Below are 15,195 nucleotides of genomic sequence, written 5' to 3'. Positions count from 1 at the left end.
ATCCCATTTTTAGTGATTAACTCATTTTTGCTATCCTTAATGATTTACTACTTCCAGCTGTCTCCTCATTGTCACTATCAGCTTGGTGACTATTTTCTCTCAGCATAAGAAGCTTAGTAATTAAGTATTTTCTCACGTAGTAAGAAGGTTAGTAGGAAGCAAACAACATTTTAGTTAGCATAAAGCAGAGGCCTGTCTTTGGTAACAGGCCCAGGCATGGCTGCCACAGGAACATCCCCTGCGGGCAGAGGTGCCATGGGCAGGGAGAAGCTCCCTCCTGACCCTCCTCCTGTTGTCCCTAAACGAGGGTTCTTCACCCAGTGTGCAAAACCCAATCAACACACTGAATCAAGATATTTTTCTTTATTTCAATTCTGTAGAATTGGGTGCTGGGCATTTGACAACAGCCAGCGCACCACACATTTCTGACAATCTAATGTTATAGTGGTAAGATACGTCTAACTGGGGAACTACGGTGCCTTTACCATCCCTCATCATATGTATGCATTCAAGTTAATGCTTTAACCATTTTGGTACATCCTCCTAATTAGCATGCACATTATTTACAAGAAGGTGTGCATTTTAGTATTATAATCTCCTCAGGTTCCTCTCAGACACTGTCTTATCTAGAATCCATTCCAAAGACTATTCATCTTCAGTTTATCATTGAATTTAAAGTATTCCCTATTCCCAATTGTCATATATGACAAATGCCATTCAATAGTAATGGGGAAGTATCAGTTTCATTATAAATTTGTGAGATGCCATCTGAAATGTTTTGTGTAATTTGAATAAAATATGAACAGAAGTGAAATACATACAGAAATGTTCAAATTGGAGCAGCTGCAGAAAAGAATTACCAGGATAACTGGGGAAATACAGAGCCTGTTTTATGAGCTGCAACTAGAAAAGCTTTGCCTCTTGAAAGGCATGGTGAAGCTGACTAGGGATATGATTTTTGTCTACATATAGGTAAAAGGTGCAAATAATGAGGCAGGAGAAAAGCTATGGAAGGAAAAGATAATGCTGGCACAAGAACAATGGTATAAAATGGCCAGATGCCACACGTTTAAGGTGGAAATTACTTGAAAGTTTCTCATCACTAGAACATTGAGGTTTAGGAGCAGTCTGTCAAGAGAAAGAGAGGGACAAGAAGCCTTAACTACTTTAAAAGTGAGTCTTGACCAGGAAACTGCATGACATGCTAACTGTGATGGTAAGGAAAGTTTCACTGACCAATTCCATATTCCTAATACTTCACGACAGTGTCTTACACATCCTGTGATGAGACTGCTTCTCACATAACCTGAAATCATACCACTTGACATGAATTGCAACTGGCCATCGGCATAACGTGCAGCCTTCAAAAGAGTGTCAAGTGCTTTGGAGGTAGGAAGGAGGAAGAGTAAGGAGACACAGCCCCCTGCTACGTTATTCTGCCCAGGAGTTGACAAATGGTCCTTTGTGTTTTGTTTGTTTCTTACACCAATTTTTATTTGGTAGAGGAAAGTGGTGTGAAGAGGGAGAGATCGGAGCAGAGGACTGGCTGCACCCAGTGCCATGGATTCAGTGCCATTCTCAGGGTGAAGAGTTCACATAAGACACCCACCTTTCAGAAAAGTGATCTGACCGTCAGGTTAAAGCATATTTCAAGGTGTGATGGAAGGGAAATAAAAGTTCCCTCTTGCCCTGTCCTGTTTCATTGCATTTAAAAGGATTCAAGATGTCTTGTGTCAGGGAGTAGGAGAAAGAAAGCAATAAAAGTGAGCCTGTCTGTCTGTAAGGCATTACTATGGAGGACAATTCTAGTCTGCTCTGATACGTGCATGTATCTCACAATTTCATGTGCACTTACTAAAGTACCCTCAGTGATGATTGCCTGTCTACAGTTATGTTTTGAGGCTTATGAATTATGCAGGTTTTTATCCGTTTAATGTGTATGGTGACTTCATATCATCCTAGTTTCTTAATCAAGATGCCAGGCAAGATAGAGAATATGCCCTCTGAGGCTTCATTAATCATACATATAATCTCATCAAAAAGATATTACAATACCTAAAAAGTCTTAATTCTGAGAGTTCCAGCACATCACTCAAACAGAAGTCCCTCATGATAACATGGCTCTCCTCAGAGCATTCTTGATGGGTTTTATGAGTTGTCTTCTTGTTCTATAGGGGCACTTGGGCACATGCATTATGCATCAGCTTGTCCTTTTTTCGCTTTATCTGTCAACACACTAGTTCACGATCAGTTGCTGCATCATTTTTAGTGTTTCAGAATTAGAAAATGCCTTTTTCTAAGCTCCTGCAATGTTATAATTCCAATTCTAAGAAAAAAAAAATAAAGGTTATAATGAGTGATTTTAACACTATGATAAAGTGACTATTCATACTAAGATTTGGTGATTTTAAGTCAATGAAAGCACAAGTCTAAAGCCCCTGGTTTATTATTGGTTATAGCACTGTGTATAGAAAAATACGTAATATCTTCTGTTATATAGAATCTTGAATAATTTTCTTTTCAGTGGATTGATTTTATGCTAACTTTTTTGTTTTGTTTTGTTTTGTTTTGTTTTTTTATTTTTCTGTTCATCCTGACCTTTTAAAATTAATTATTTCCTTTCTTGACTACTAAAAAAAAAGTTATACAGCAGAGGCTATCCACACTGCATTGCCACTTCATGGCTCAGGCTTCTCCATGGCTTGCTGGGTTTTTCTCTAGTAAATCCATTTATTTAGGCATCTTGGTCTGCCTTCCACATGAGAATATTCATGTTTCCCAGGATCTTAAAGCTTAATCAGAAAAGGGCATGTTTTCAAACCCCTGCTACTTTGAAACTCCAAATGATAAATATATGCAAACAGTGACACAGGGTAAGACCCAATATCTGTCTCCTCCATGAAGTTGTGGCCCACACTAAATGCTTTGGGAAGAGTGTAGGAGGAGGGTGAGTCTGCAGTGATGCTCCTGCAGACTGCTTTCCCGGCCTCCAGCTATTGGTAACTCAGGGACTGCCTGAGTTGAAGGTGACACAAACTCTTATCTTTCGCTACCTCTGCTGCTCTTTTGGTTAATTCCATTTGGCCATATTAAAATACATAGGATGCCAGTGAGTGAGCCCAGTTTGATAAACAACTGTTTTAAGGCCTTGTAAATTATTCTTCTTTGCAATGTCAGTTTTTGTAGTTTCTATAAATTTTATGAGGTAAATGTTTATGTGTCATCTGGTTTCTACCTAATTTAAAAAATAGATTGCTATGGAATAATTTTACTGAATAATCCTCATTTATAGATATCTGCAATTTCTCCATTAACAAGCTCTTAATATATTAATTGAGGGGATTCATTGCTTTTTATAGTGATATGGTGGCTAAAAGCAAGTGTGTTTAAATTGAAGGCTGAATAGAGGCAAATTATACTCTGCTGACACTCCTGTCTTTACCACCTTGACTTATATGTAATCCTGCCAAAATCTACTGATTAATGAGATTGATTTTGCATAACTAGGGAATTATTTTTTAATTTGTTATTGCCTGCATTATGTCACTGTTTCCATGAATTTGCCTGGTGTGTACATTATCACAAATAGGCTACTGCTATCTGAACCATTTTGCATGTTCTTTGTTTAAACAAGATTATGGTTATTCTGGAATTTAACACAGCTCTGAGGTGAGTTAAATGTTAGCAGGAATGCTTCAAAGAGCTCCGGGACATAGAGATCCCCTTTCTGAAATGTAAAACTCAGAGTCCTAGCAGCTGCAGGTTAATAGCCTCTCTCACCACTAGAAAAAAAAGAATAATTATTTATCAGTGCTTTTTTCTAGATGCAGATCACAATATTTATTGATCACTTTTTACTGCATTGTTAAAGGAAATCTTATCTATATAAGCTAATAGCATATTTATACTATTTGGATATTGTTTTATGTTCTTGAAGTCTTTACGGAGTAGCTTTTACTCTTTAATTAAGTTTTTATTGTCCATAAACCTGTTGACTGTTACTGTTTGTTGGTGCCTTTTGTTTACCATTTTGTGTGCATTTCCTTGCCAGTAGCTTGTATTCATTGTTATCTCATCTCAAGGTTTTCTTGTCTTTACTCCATACTTCTCTGTAAACAGACCACTGTCAAAGTAACTGTAGGGCTTAGCTACCCAGTAAGGCATTCTTAGCTTAACTTAAAACTCATTATTCACTTTTTTTCATTTTCTAATTCCCACTTTGAGGTTGCATCCAAGTTTTGCTGGTTCTTATATCAGAAAGAAGATGGAGACAATCCTCAGTGTTCTTTAACCAGTGACTTTAGTGTTTCCTCTCATTTATGCTTTTTTAGACTTGCTATTAATTAATGGTTTTGTGTAACTGGAACAAATTAAGCGCATAGGATAATATGCAACTGCAGAATGTCATCAGCACTCACAAGTCACTCAATGTGGCAAAGTTTTCTTTCTGTCCTTGTCTTTCTAGTTCTGAAAAACTTGTCTTCTTGCATTGAGCAAAACGTACATCACTGTTACCACCTAGCTCTGACAGGTGATAAGTTCTGTTTTATTGAACAATAAGTTAATGTCATATCAGCTGCTGGAACTAACAGTTTTCGCTCATGCACACTGAATTACGGTGTAATCCCTGAGGCTAGGCTCTTTGTCAGTACACTTGCTGCTTAAATGAAGATATGATTTTACCATAGCAACCAGTTAGACTATACAGAATTCTTCAGTTATCCAGCCTCATGACAGCTAAATGTAACTGGTGTAGGTTGTAAGAGAGGTGGGCAGTTTATGCTATATGTGAAATATTGTACAGAAAACTGCACATAAATCATATTAATATTCTTCATAATTGCACCACAATTATGAAGAAATTAAATTAATTCAGTTGAAAAAGAGCATAGCTGACAAAGGATCCATTTTACTAAAGCAGTTTAAAATAAGCATAGTCCTGTACAGTGTCAAGAATGAGGGAATTCATTCAAATTTAGGAAAAGTATGGCTTTTTCAGAATCGAGGCTCATTTTTCTCTCTAAAACCAATGCAAATCAAAGACCCAGCTCTTCTATATTTCTGGCTGTGGGATGGGTTTTGTTTCCTTGTTTGAGAGAGGACTGGGGGCTTGCAGAGATCAGTAGTATGAAGCCTCATCACAAAAAACACAGACAGACAAATATTTTCCCAGATTCAGTGAAGCAATTTAGTAAACTCTCCTGTAAATTGTGAAGTTCCAGAAGAGACACTGATTAAAATGGTATCTGGCAGTTTTTCATTTTCCAATGGCATTGTATTGGGTTACTAGTCAAAGCAAGATACCTACCCATATGCACATGATTGATCTCTCTCTATATAACATTTTCACAAGTTCTGAAATGTTAGCCTCAGTTTTGAAATTCAATCTGTGATCACTCTTGGTTTGCCTTCACTGACAAACATCCTGCAAATACAGAGTTTTGGGGTTTTTTTTCTGATGATGCTTCAATCAAATAGAAATGCATTTCTTGCTCTTTTCAAGACTTACAGAAATTTTTACTCCAAAATGCTGGAGGCTGTAGAAAATACAGTAGCTTGTCTCCTTGGAGAGAACTCCATAAAGGAGTTCTTTGTCTCGGCTGAACATACCACAGATTACAGGAACACATATTGGCCTGGGTTCTGACCAGAGCTCAGCTATGTAAATCCAGGGTTGCTTCAGATTTTTACTAAGCCTGCTGGGGATTTACACAGGTGTAGGAAGAATTTATTCTAGTTCATACTGAGAAGGTATGTTCAATTATACAAACACTTGTCTATGTGCAAGTAGACTTCTACAGTTACATATTCCGGTTATTACCAAGACTGAGACACATTTTTAAAGCATTTTCTTTATCCTGAGAAACAGCACTGAGTGCTTTGTGCCAATATGGTCAGATTTAGTGAAGAGAAGATTTTAGGCAGGATCTTTGCTCATTACAAAGGAAGAAAAATAATTTTTTAAGAGGAAAATGCTGGCTCTTGTGCTTAAGATATATGCATTGAAGGAAAATGGTGGGGGGGACAAACATCATATTCAAGGTCTGAGGATGAGTATACGTGAATACTTTGCCTTTAAACTTTTGATCCAAACTATGAGGTGTTCACTCTGGGCTCAGGGCTGAGTGGTTTCCTCTGTTTCATACACGTCAGGCACAGGAAAGACACAAGAGCTGACAGTGCACTCCTCCTGTTTGCTTCTCACTTCTTCTCTGCTTGCTGTTTTCATCGAAACTGTCAGATTTTCTTCAAGATTGTGAGGAAATCTCTCAAAACAGCACCAGCTGAGCCTCATGCATGCAGACATATGTAGTGGTGCTGCTGGATGAAAGGGGGGATATTTGAAAGGAAACATACAAAAAGAGGTGGGGGAGAAATGTGTTGTGACCACAGTGTTCCTATGCCTGAGGCATCCTGTCTCCCAGGGCACTGCAACAAGAACCCGCTCTCTTCCCCCACACCCAGGACCTGGGAACTGAGGAGCCCTATTCTTTCCTTTCTTTCCTTGGGCAAGCTGTCGCCTCTCACACTGACAGCACCACCAAACTGTTCTAACAAATCTCTGTGTTGTTTGGCACAGCTCTGTGACACATGAAGCCCAGCCACATTCGTGCATAGCATACCCAGCACCTCCAGCCAGCTCCGGGAATCAAAACTGGTGTTTGGCTGAAAATACTTTCTGTTGGAGTTTCTGACGTTAGAGATTCTTGAAGGCTTGCAGCACTCCCGTGTTCTTCAACAGTATGAGATGCTGCTGGGCAACCTTAGTGCTGCCTTCAGTGAGGCTTTTCTCAGTGCAGAGAGCTAACCCCAGGTGTCAGTTATTCTGAAGGACAAATCTCAGTGCTCCACGGTCCACAAAGCAAAATTTATGTATGTGCAATATTTTCTTGCTGCATCACGCTGGCCTTTTTTGGATATGACAGCTACTTGTCTCATACTGGGTACCAAGGAGCAGGAATTGTGTTCTCCTCAGGGTGTTTGGATACAGTCATTGGCCACTGCAGAGATAGGAGCAGGAGTTCAAAGTCTTGATATCCAACAGCTGCTGGAGATCACTTATCTGCTGGAGATTGATGCCACACACCTGAACCATACTGAGGGATCATGCAACATATCACATAGCTCATCCATGGGCTAGGCATAGCTATTAACATTTTTAACTGCTCCATTTGCATCTGTAAGAGTATATCTGCCATGCATTTTCTTTAGTTTTCTGACCGTATGCATTTTTGCTTGTATTTGTGTAGGTATATCTTGGAATATGGACAATGATTGCTTTAGAGGAGACTGTAGGACTATCTGCTACGTCTTAGGTTGTTTTGAAGTGAATGGAAAAGGGAGAGTCTCACTCGTTGCTATTCTTTGTTATTTTTCCTGTTCAGACGCAGACGGATAACTGGGCAGCGAGTACTCGTGTTCAGAAGCCATGAATTCCAGAAAATTGCTTTCAGAAACACGGAGAACATTTCCTGCTACTAAAGTACACTGCCAGCAGCCATCAAGGGTTCTCATTGTGGATGTCACATCGCCTTCCTGGACCAACACTTGTTCTGTGCTCTCTGAAGCTCTGGAAAACACGCTGTGTTTGGCCTGCAGTTTGACAGGCCCCTGCCGCGTTCCTCTGCTGAGCCTCTACGTGGTGCAGAACCAGCAGGAGTGTCTGCTTCCCTTTACGGTATGTGTGAAATTATGTCTCTTAGGACCTAACACACATCAATGCAATACACCGTTACAGTTCAGTAAAGAAAGTTATGATTTACTACAAATTTATATCTAAAAAAGAATCATTTTCAAAGAGCATAGTTTCATAGACTTCATGGAAGAGAACATTTTATGAATTAATAATGTTTATAAGGAGGAGTGTCATATTTTTGATCTGTGAAGTTGCTTATGTGCATAAATTAGATTTTGTGCTGTTCCCATCTAAAACATCTGTTGTACCTCTCCCTTTTATGTGCTACTTTCTGCACTGTCTGTACTGCTTCTCTACCAAAAATATCAAACACAACTCTACAGCTGTAATAATTTGGATGGTGAAATGATCTGTGTAATACTAAAATATTACCACTTTGGGAGGGGTTCGCATTTAAGGGAAAAGGATCAGAATTCAAAATATTTTTTGCCAACTTTGAGAAATATCCTGAGATCATAGAATTGTTTAGGTTGGAAGAGACCCTTAAGATCACTGAGTTCAACTATAAACCTAACACCGCCAAGTCCACTATTAAGCCGCATCCCTTAGTGCTACATCTACATGTCTTTTAAATATATGGATCCAAGTCAGTAAGAACAAGTTTTTCATTCATCTAGGGATATGCAGCAGAATAAATACGGATGGAGAATGACTCTACAATAAAAGTTTGGTATTGCAAAGCATCATAAAGTTCACAAGAATCCATATGAAGTCATACTATTATAAACAGGCTTACTGAGCACTCTTATTTATGCAGTGTAGTGTAAACACGCAGTATTAACCCTTCCACTTTTTTCAGCAATGGTGAAAACATTCTGAAATAGTTTGTCAAGTTTTCATGTCTCAGGAAAGGTAGAAGCCAACTGGGGAAGAAAATCGTAGCAAATGTGATTGGCAAGAAAGCTGTGGCTAATGGTAGTGTTTAGTGTATAGAATAGGTTATAGATAATGTGACAGGGTAAGTAAAGGGATATCAAAGAAACATTTTCTGGAGATGTTGTGAAATCACTCTGATTAGGAGCTTTAAGAAGAGACACTTGTCTTGCTTCCTAGGATGAATTACATAGCATGTCACTGTAGGATGGACTAGGTAATCTGTTTCACAACTGGTCTCAGGCCTTTTTTCAGTAATTTTGCATTATGACCAAGTTAACTTGTAAGTGTTAGGGCCAAACACCTGCTTTTGTATTAGCTAGGTATGTGCTGGCTGACAGCAACCTCAGATCTCATTTGGTAATCATAGCTCACCAGAGCACAACTGCACTTTAACACAATCCCTCTACTTGCCCCGTCATATGACTCTTCTGCTCATGATAGGCTGTCTTTTCTTTATTTAAACAGCAGTTCTTCATTTTGGTAATCATAGTTTTTAAAGACAGAGGAACCCTTAGATCATTGTTTGGCTTCCCTCATATTACAGGCTGTTCTATTTCACTAAAGTACCCATATATGATTAAAGCACTTCCTCCAGAAAGGCATCTGGTTTTGATCTGAAAATATTACAAGATGGAGAATCAAGTACTTCTATTGATAATTTCTTCCAGTGGTTAATCACTGTCATTGTGAAACTTGCACCTGGCTTCTAATTTGCATTTATTGGCTTTAGCTTCCAGGGATTTGTTAATATATTTCCTCTTTTCACTAGATTGAAGAACTTGCTTGTATTTTATATTTTCTCACTCTAAACATAATCAGGTCCCTTCTCAATCTTCTAGCTGGTAAATGAAAGAGAACAAAGTGCAAGTCTAACTGCAAGGCATTTTTACAAGCCCTTAATAACTTCCAAGCCCTTCTATGTATTCACTCTTCTGGTTTTTTTCCCCATGCTACATTCCAATATTGGACTCAGCAATGCTGTACAGAGAGCTAAAAAATACCTACTCCCCTCCTGTTTGCGTGACTGGTAATCACATTTTGCCATACCAGTCTTTTGCCATCTTTTTGCCAATCAACTCTTTTGCCATAATATTGTGTTTCTCTGGGACTTGTCCAAGACAGCAAAGTTCACACTCGAAGTGGCGCATACACAGTTGATAGGCACAACTCTAATGTCAGCCTTGACTCCCCTTCTTCCTGGCTTTGCTTGGATGTCCTGCCCAGTGAGCTGCTCTTTATTTCAGACATCTGCTGTTGTACTGAAGGCTGTTTTTCAGAATACTTCTTTTTTTATTAGGGACAGTCAAGTATAGCAAGATGACTGTCTTCTTTAATGGACCTAATTTCACTAATAATGATGTCTGGTCCTCTGCAGCTTCTGGAGTCAGGAACAGTTCTACATCTCTCTCAGATTCTATCTGATAAACATCTGTTCTTCCAAAATACGAGGGCTCCAGTGCTTTTTCTGTACTCCTGAACTTGCCTCTTTGTCTCAGCAGGGCGCTGATTTTCTGGTCTAGCTAGAAAACAACTTGATGCTTCTCAGTGAGGAACCAAGATAGAGCTATATTAAAGGTTGCTTATTAGACAAATCATACAAAGTCAGGAAAGCCCCAGAGCTGAAAATAGAGATTGGGAGAGTACATGGGGAAGTGTCATATACGGTTACCCTTTTCTTAGTCTTTCCTGGGCAGTTGTTTGTGGTCTTTGTTCCTACTGGTCTCCTCTATTGGCCTAACTCTGACACGTCCAAAGAGCTTCTCTGGAAAGGGCAGGGGGATGCCAAAGGAAAGGAAATAAGGAAGAAAGTAAATAACCTTCCATTGGTTATTTGGTGCAGGACAACAGATGGTGACAAGAGGGGAAGTTAGCGTTAAAGCATTAAAAAAATTTAATGTGGAACTGAGTAAGGACTGAGCAGAGTGGCTCCAGTTGATGGGCCCTATTCCTACTTGTTTTCCCCTGGGATGGTCAGCTATCACCCACAAATCCCAGAGCCTCCTTGACAAAGAAGGATGAAAGAAAAACAAGGGAGAAAGGCATTAACTATGGGGATCAGCAAATTAAGGAAGTGACGTAGGTGAGGGTACAACCTGTGGAAGGAGCCAGACTAGGCAGTGAGCACAGTATCTACCCCAGCTTGTGGCTGGCTTTGGCCTCTGGTTGTGGTAGCTTTTCTCTGTAAGCAATGTAGTGCTGCAAATTAAAATGTTTTGCTGGATGCATAGGGTGAAGTTATGAATTCTTGTAGTTGTGTAATGAAGAGGGGCAGGAATCACATGTGAAGAGACATGTCAAGGCCTATGGCGCTGCGCTGGGTGTCAGCTCCTGGAAGAGGGGTGCAGTCAGAAATAGTGAAACACAAAATTTTTGCTTAGAAGCTTAACTTATGTCCCAAGCACATTCCAGAGTTGAAACTGTGGCTTGTGTATACTTGCTTAAGTTAACATTTACAGTAGCTGTGCATATGCAAGAGAAAATGCAACCCTGCTGGTGCAAGTTCCAAAGGCAGGTACTTAACTGGACTCAGGCTGCCCTGCAGCCTGTGCTAAGCCTTGTTCTGCCCCAGTTAGAATCAATACTTGACCTGAAGGAACTAGTTTTTGTCTATGTATGTGAGCTGCAGGGGATTGCAGGGCAGGCATCTGAACTGCAGGGAATTTTGCTGTAGCACTTTGAAGAAGCTCCTGGCTGCATCTGCTTGGTGCACTTACTGAAGATTGCTAACCTCACAGCAGAACTACATAATGGGCTGGACGCTTCTGGCACTGTAGAGTACAGTGTGGTGTCTTTTCCTGTGGTTCTCTTCACCATTCTGAGGCGAGGTTTGGGCCATCCCAGCTTTCTTCCCCACCTTATTTGTACAACTACCAGAGGTGTTTGTGAACACATGCCTGAGCCCTCTGGTTCATAACTTAGTCACACTGAAAGACTGTGCTGTAAACCATGGCTGCTCAGGAGTTGTTCAGAGCTCCAAGCATCTGAAGTAAACAAGTTATACATTTGTCTATTGCCTCTTTTGTGGGGAAAGTGACCTCTGGCAGCAGTGTCTTATATTACTTCAAACAGATTTGGTAGAGTTCACTATGGCCAGAATTTGCCAGTTTACCTGCTCAGTATGTCTCAACTCCTTTGAGTTGAAGCTCAGGGGAGCTGACATCTGTGTGAATGCTGGCCGAGATGCTCCACACACCTTTAGATCCTGGGTGCTCCCTCGCACTGACATGTCTATGCTAAGGAAAGGTCATGGCTGGGTAATAGATACCAGGTAGCCTCAACTAATATTGTGCAGAGAAAGAGTATGAGAGGGGTCTACCATGATCATGTCCAGCCTGGCTCATATTCAAATGGCCTTCTGTGGATTTAGGTGACCAATATAAAGTGAGACCAAGTTCAAGGTAGTGCTGAGCAACATATGTGAAATAAGGATTCAGCAGCCCTGGGCTGCGGGTAATCTAAATCACCACAGCAAGCAGTGAGAATATGGCCCAATATCCTCCAATCTGTGAGACTGACACAAAGCATCGTAGTGGAGCACAATGGGTTAATAATCTGTGCATTTATAAAGTTCGTCTTGCCATAATGTCAGACCAGTTGTCTTTGGGGCAGCCATTGTACAGTGGTAGCTATTGCCTGAAGGAATAAAACATTTTTACAAATGACAGCTATAAAATAATTTTACCTTTCTAACGCTTGCTCTGGTAGCTCATCTTTGAAGCAGGACGGTCCACAGACCTTCCATCAGTGTTTGCTTTTTTGATAACCATTACTGTGGTGGATGTCCTAAAAGAGCAGTATAAGACCATAAAACTTGGAGTCAGACCAACAGTCCCTCAGCCCAGTCTCAAAAGGAAAGGCTGTTTGGGGGAGTGCCTCAGCCCAATCACTGTCTGCAGTTCATTCTCCTCACACTCCCCTAGTTCCACAGCTTTTGTATTAAGAATAATAGAGGATATATTTGAGGCTATTCCTCTTGGTACCTGCTTATGGACCTGTTACCCACGAGTTTGTGGAATCCCTTTTTGAACCTGTTGCCACAGTCTGACAATAAACCTGGATGCAGGTTCCAGAGATCCACAGCCCGATGAGTAAAGGAGTACAGATATGGCAGGGGTGACTGTGGCCTGGGAATATCATGCTGCCCCAGTGCTCCTATTTACGTCTCAAGTTCTGCCTCTGTGTTATGCAGGGCCAGAGGAGAGGGGCATACCAAACTCCTACATTTTGGCTAGCAGCAGTAAAAAACTTGAGGAGTCATCGTGTGTGTTGTTACCAGCATAACAATCAGCTGGTTTTGATTCATATCACTGTGTCACTGCTTTATGACTTGGCTCCTGCCCCCAGTCTTATCTCAGTGCTGTGAATTCAAAAGCCTCCTTCCACATTACGGAAAAATATTTCATGTTACCAGTTTGACATTTTCAGTCTTTCAATGTCATGGAATACTGTTTTGCAGCAAGTGAGAGAAAACTTTGCTCGAATTCAAGCCTGCATTTCAGAGCTCCGTTCGCTACCAAGAGAAGGCTGTTTCCCACAGGGGGGAAATGGAGTGGTACAAGCTGTGCAGGATGGATTGCAACAGTTCAAACAGTACAGCAGACACACAGCAGCAGGAGGCTCAACAAATAATTCCGTTGAGGTAAGAAAATGTTGGGAAGGTAGTGAGAGCCACTTGTTAGCACATGAAGATGATAGTTTGTGTAATATCTAATGTCTATGGGAGGGAGAGAGTAATTTAAAAGAAATAGAAAAAGGAATTAGTAAATAGTAAAAAAAATAATAAAAAGAAATTATGGTCAGTATTTGGAATAACAGGAGGGTTTGTTTATAACTAGCGTTTTTATTTTCTCAGGAGCAGCTTGGGAGCTCCACAGGGCTCCTCCTCTGCAAATTGTAATAGGGATCCCTTACGGTGCATGAGAATGGCTGCATGAAATAACTGAAAAGTCTAAAAAGACCATTGTAAGCTCTGTACAACAGACAGTGCCTGAAACTTAGGAAGCATCATATCTGTTCTTGGCAGGCGTCCCTACATTCGGTGAAGGGAAAACCAGTAATCTCTTGACAACTTTATGGCAGACACAGAAAGAATGGGGCAATCCAATTGCTTTGCCCATGCCTCAATGAATTAGGGGAGAACTGTGCCTGCTGTAATCCTGGTGCACTAGTGAAGTGTTTTGAAACACCACATTGTTATGGTTTGAAGAACCCACAGCAGTTTAGACAATTATTCTATCACCCGATGACCCCTCCCCACCTGGGAAGGGGAATCAGGAAAAAAAGAAGGAAACCCGAGGGTTGAAATGTAAGCAGATTTAAGAGTAATACTAAATAATTAACATTAATAATACTAAAGAACCAATATTGATGCCAATATCAGTATAAAATACACTCAGCCAATGTTCAGCCAATGTATGACCCTACGTACAGTGAACATGCCAGAAAATTTTAGGTATTCATCAATCTAGCTGTCCAGAGATACAATGTCCAGAAATCCTGCATGGATATATCAAGTCCTCAAATCCCTCTAGGCAGATCCCTGTAGAAAAGGGGCCATATCTAGGGAAAACTATGTGTACAGCAGTCCTGGGACAGGATCTAATAGATTTTGGTGCATGCTAGTGGCTGTATTCTCCACTGGGTGTGTATACTTGCGTAAGTGGGAAGGAAGCTGCTAACATCACATGAGAACATATGTGCAAATGTAGAAAGCAGAGCAAGGTTCACAGGAAGAAGTATTTTTTTTTTTTAAAGAAGTATCAACTGATGTGAAAGGACAGGCAGTTATTAAGAGGAGAAGGACTCTGACAGAAGTTGTGTTTTCTTCTGGACACGAAGAAACATTAGCTCCAAACTATTTTTCATTTCAGACTTCACAGGCTCAGGGTCCACCTGGTTTTGGAGCCTTGTCAGTCCTAAAAAGGAAGCCAGACTCCCATGAGTGAAATTTCCCCAGTCCTTTTAGTTTATTTAGACCCTTAAACTCTTCCAGAGTCATGCTGTGATTAGGCAATCTCCCAGCTGTAATTAAGACTCACTACTAGTGTCTATCCAGGAAGCCTCTCTCCTGATTTACTGCTTCTCTTGTGTTTTCTTAGGGCCTTTAGGTATTTTTCCTGACCATTTCAAATGTGATTTGAGCTTTAACTTCAAAGCTGGGGGTTGGAACAGAGTACACTTTTGAGACAAGACCTTTTTTGACACATAACAAAATCCAGGGCACCATCTAGTATAGTTGAAAGAATGAGATAGCTGCATTAAAAATTAAGTTATCCATGAACATAGGGACTTCATACTCCACTAAGCGATCCTTGTTCCTCTAGACTATTCAGATATATTATGCGTTTCATTGCAAGGGGATGTAAGACACCTACTGCAGCCTAGGCTATGGTATAATATGCTTAGTTGAAACAGTTGACTACCATTTGTATAAGCTACTTTCATTTTCTTATTGGAACAGTGTACATAGATGCAACACTAATTCCCCCTCTTCTGACAATTTACCAACTTTTATCTGCTCTTGCATACTTGGATCAGCCTGGAAAATTGGGTGTCCTCCACTCTTCTGGAATTAATCTGACCACATACCACTTTGTTGATAATTTTGATGGGTAACCAAATGT

General features: G+C 40.3%; 1 protein-coding gene across 2 annotated transcripts in view; it reads left to right on the top strand.

Annotated features, from left to right (window-relative positions):
- M1AP (meiosis 1 associated protein) overlaps positions 1 to 15,195 on the top strand; it is a 66,275-nt gene that overhangs the window by 32,363 nt on the left and 18,717 nt on the right. For both annotated transcript variants that reach the window (XM_014944369.1, XM_014944358.1), the window contains exons 4-5: positions 7,386 to 7,678; positions 13,029 to 13,211. In XM_014944369.1, the coding sequence (XP_014799855.1) occupies positions 7,430 to 7,678; positions 13,029 to 13,211 (432 nt within the window). In that variant the 5' untranslated portion in view covers positions 7,386 to 7,429. The remainder of the gene's footprint in view (positions 1 to 7,385; positions 7,679 to 13,028; positions 13,212 to 15,195) is intronic.

The sequence above is a fragment of the Calidris pugnax genome, unplaced genomic scaffold (genome assembly GCF_001431845.1).
Source record: "Calidris pugnax isolate Ruff unplaced genomic scaffold, ASM143184v1 scaffold15, whole genome shotgun sequence".
Taxonomy (NCBI): Eukaryota; Metazoa; Chordata; class Aves; order Charadriiformes; family Scolopacidae; genus Calidris; species Calidris pugnax.
Note: the sequence above shows the minus strand (reverse complement) of the source record. Positions and strands in the feature narration are given on the sequence as shown.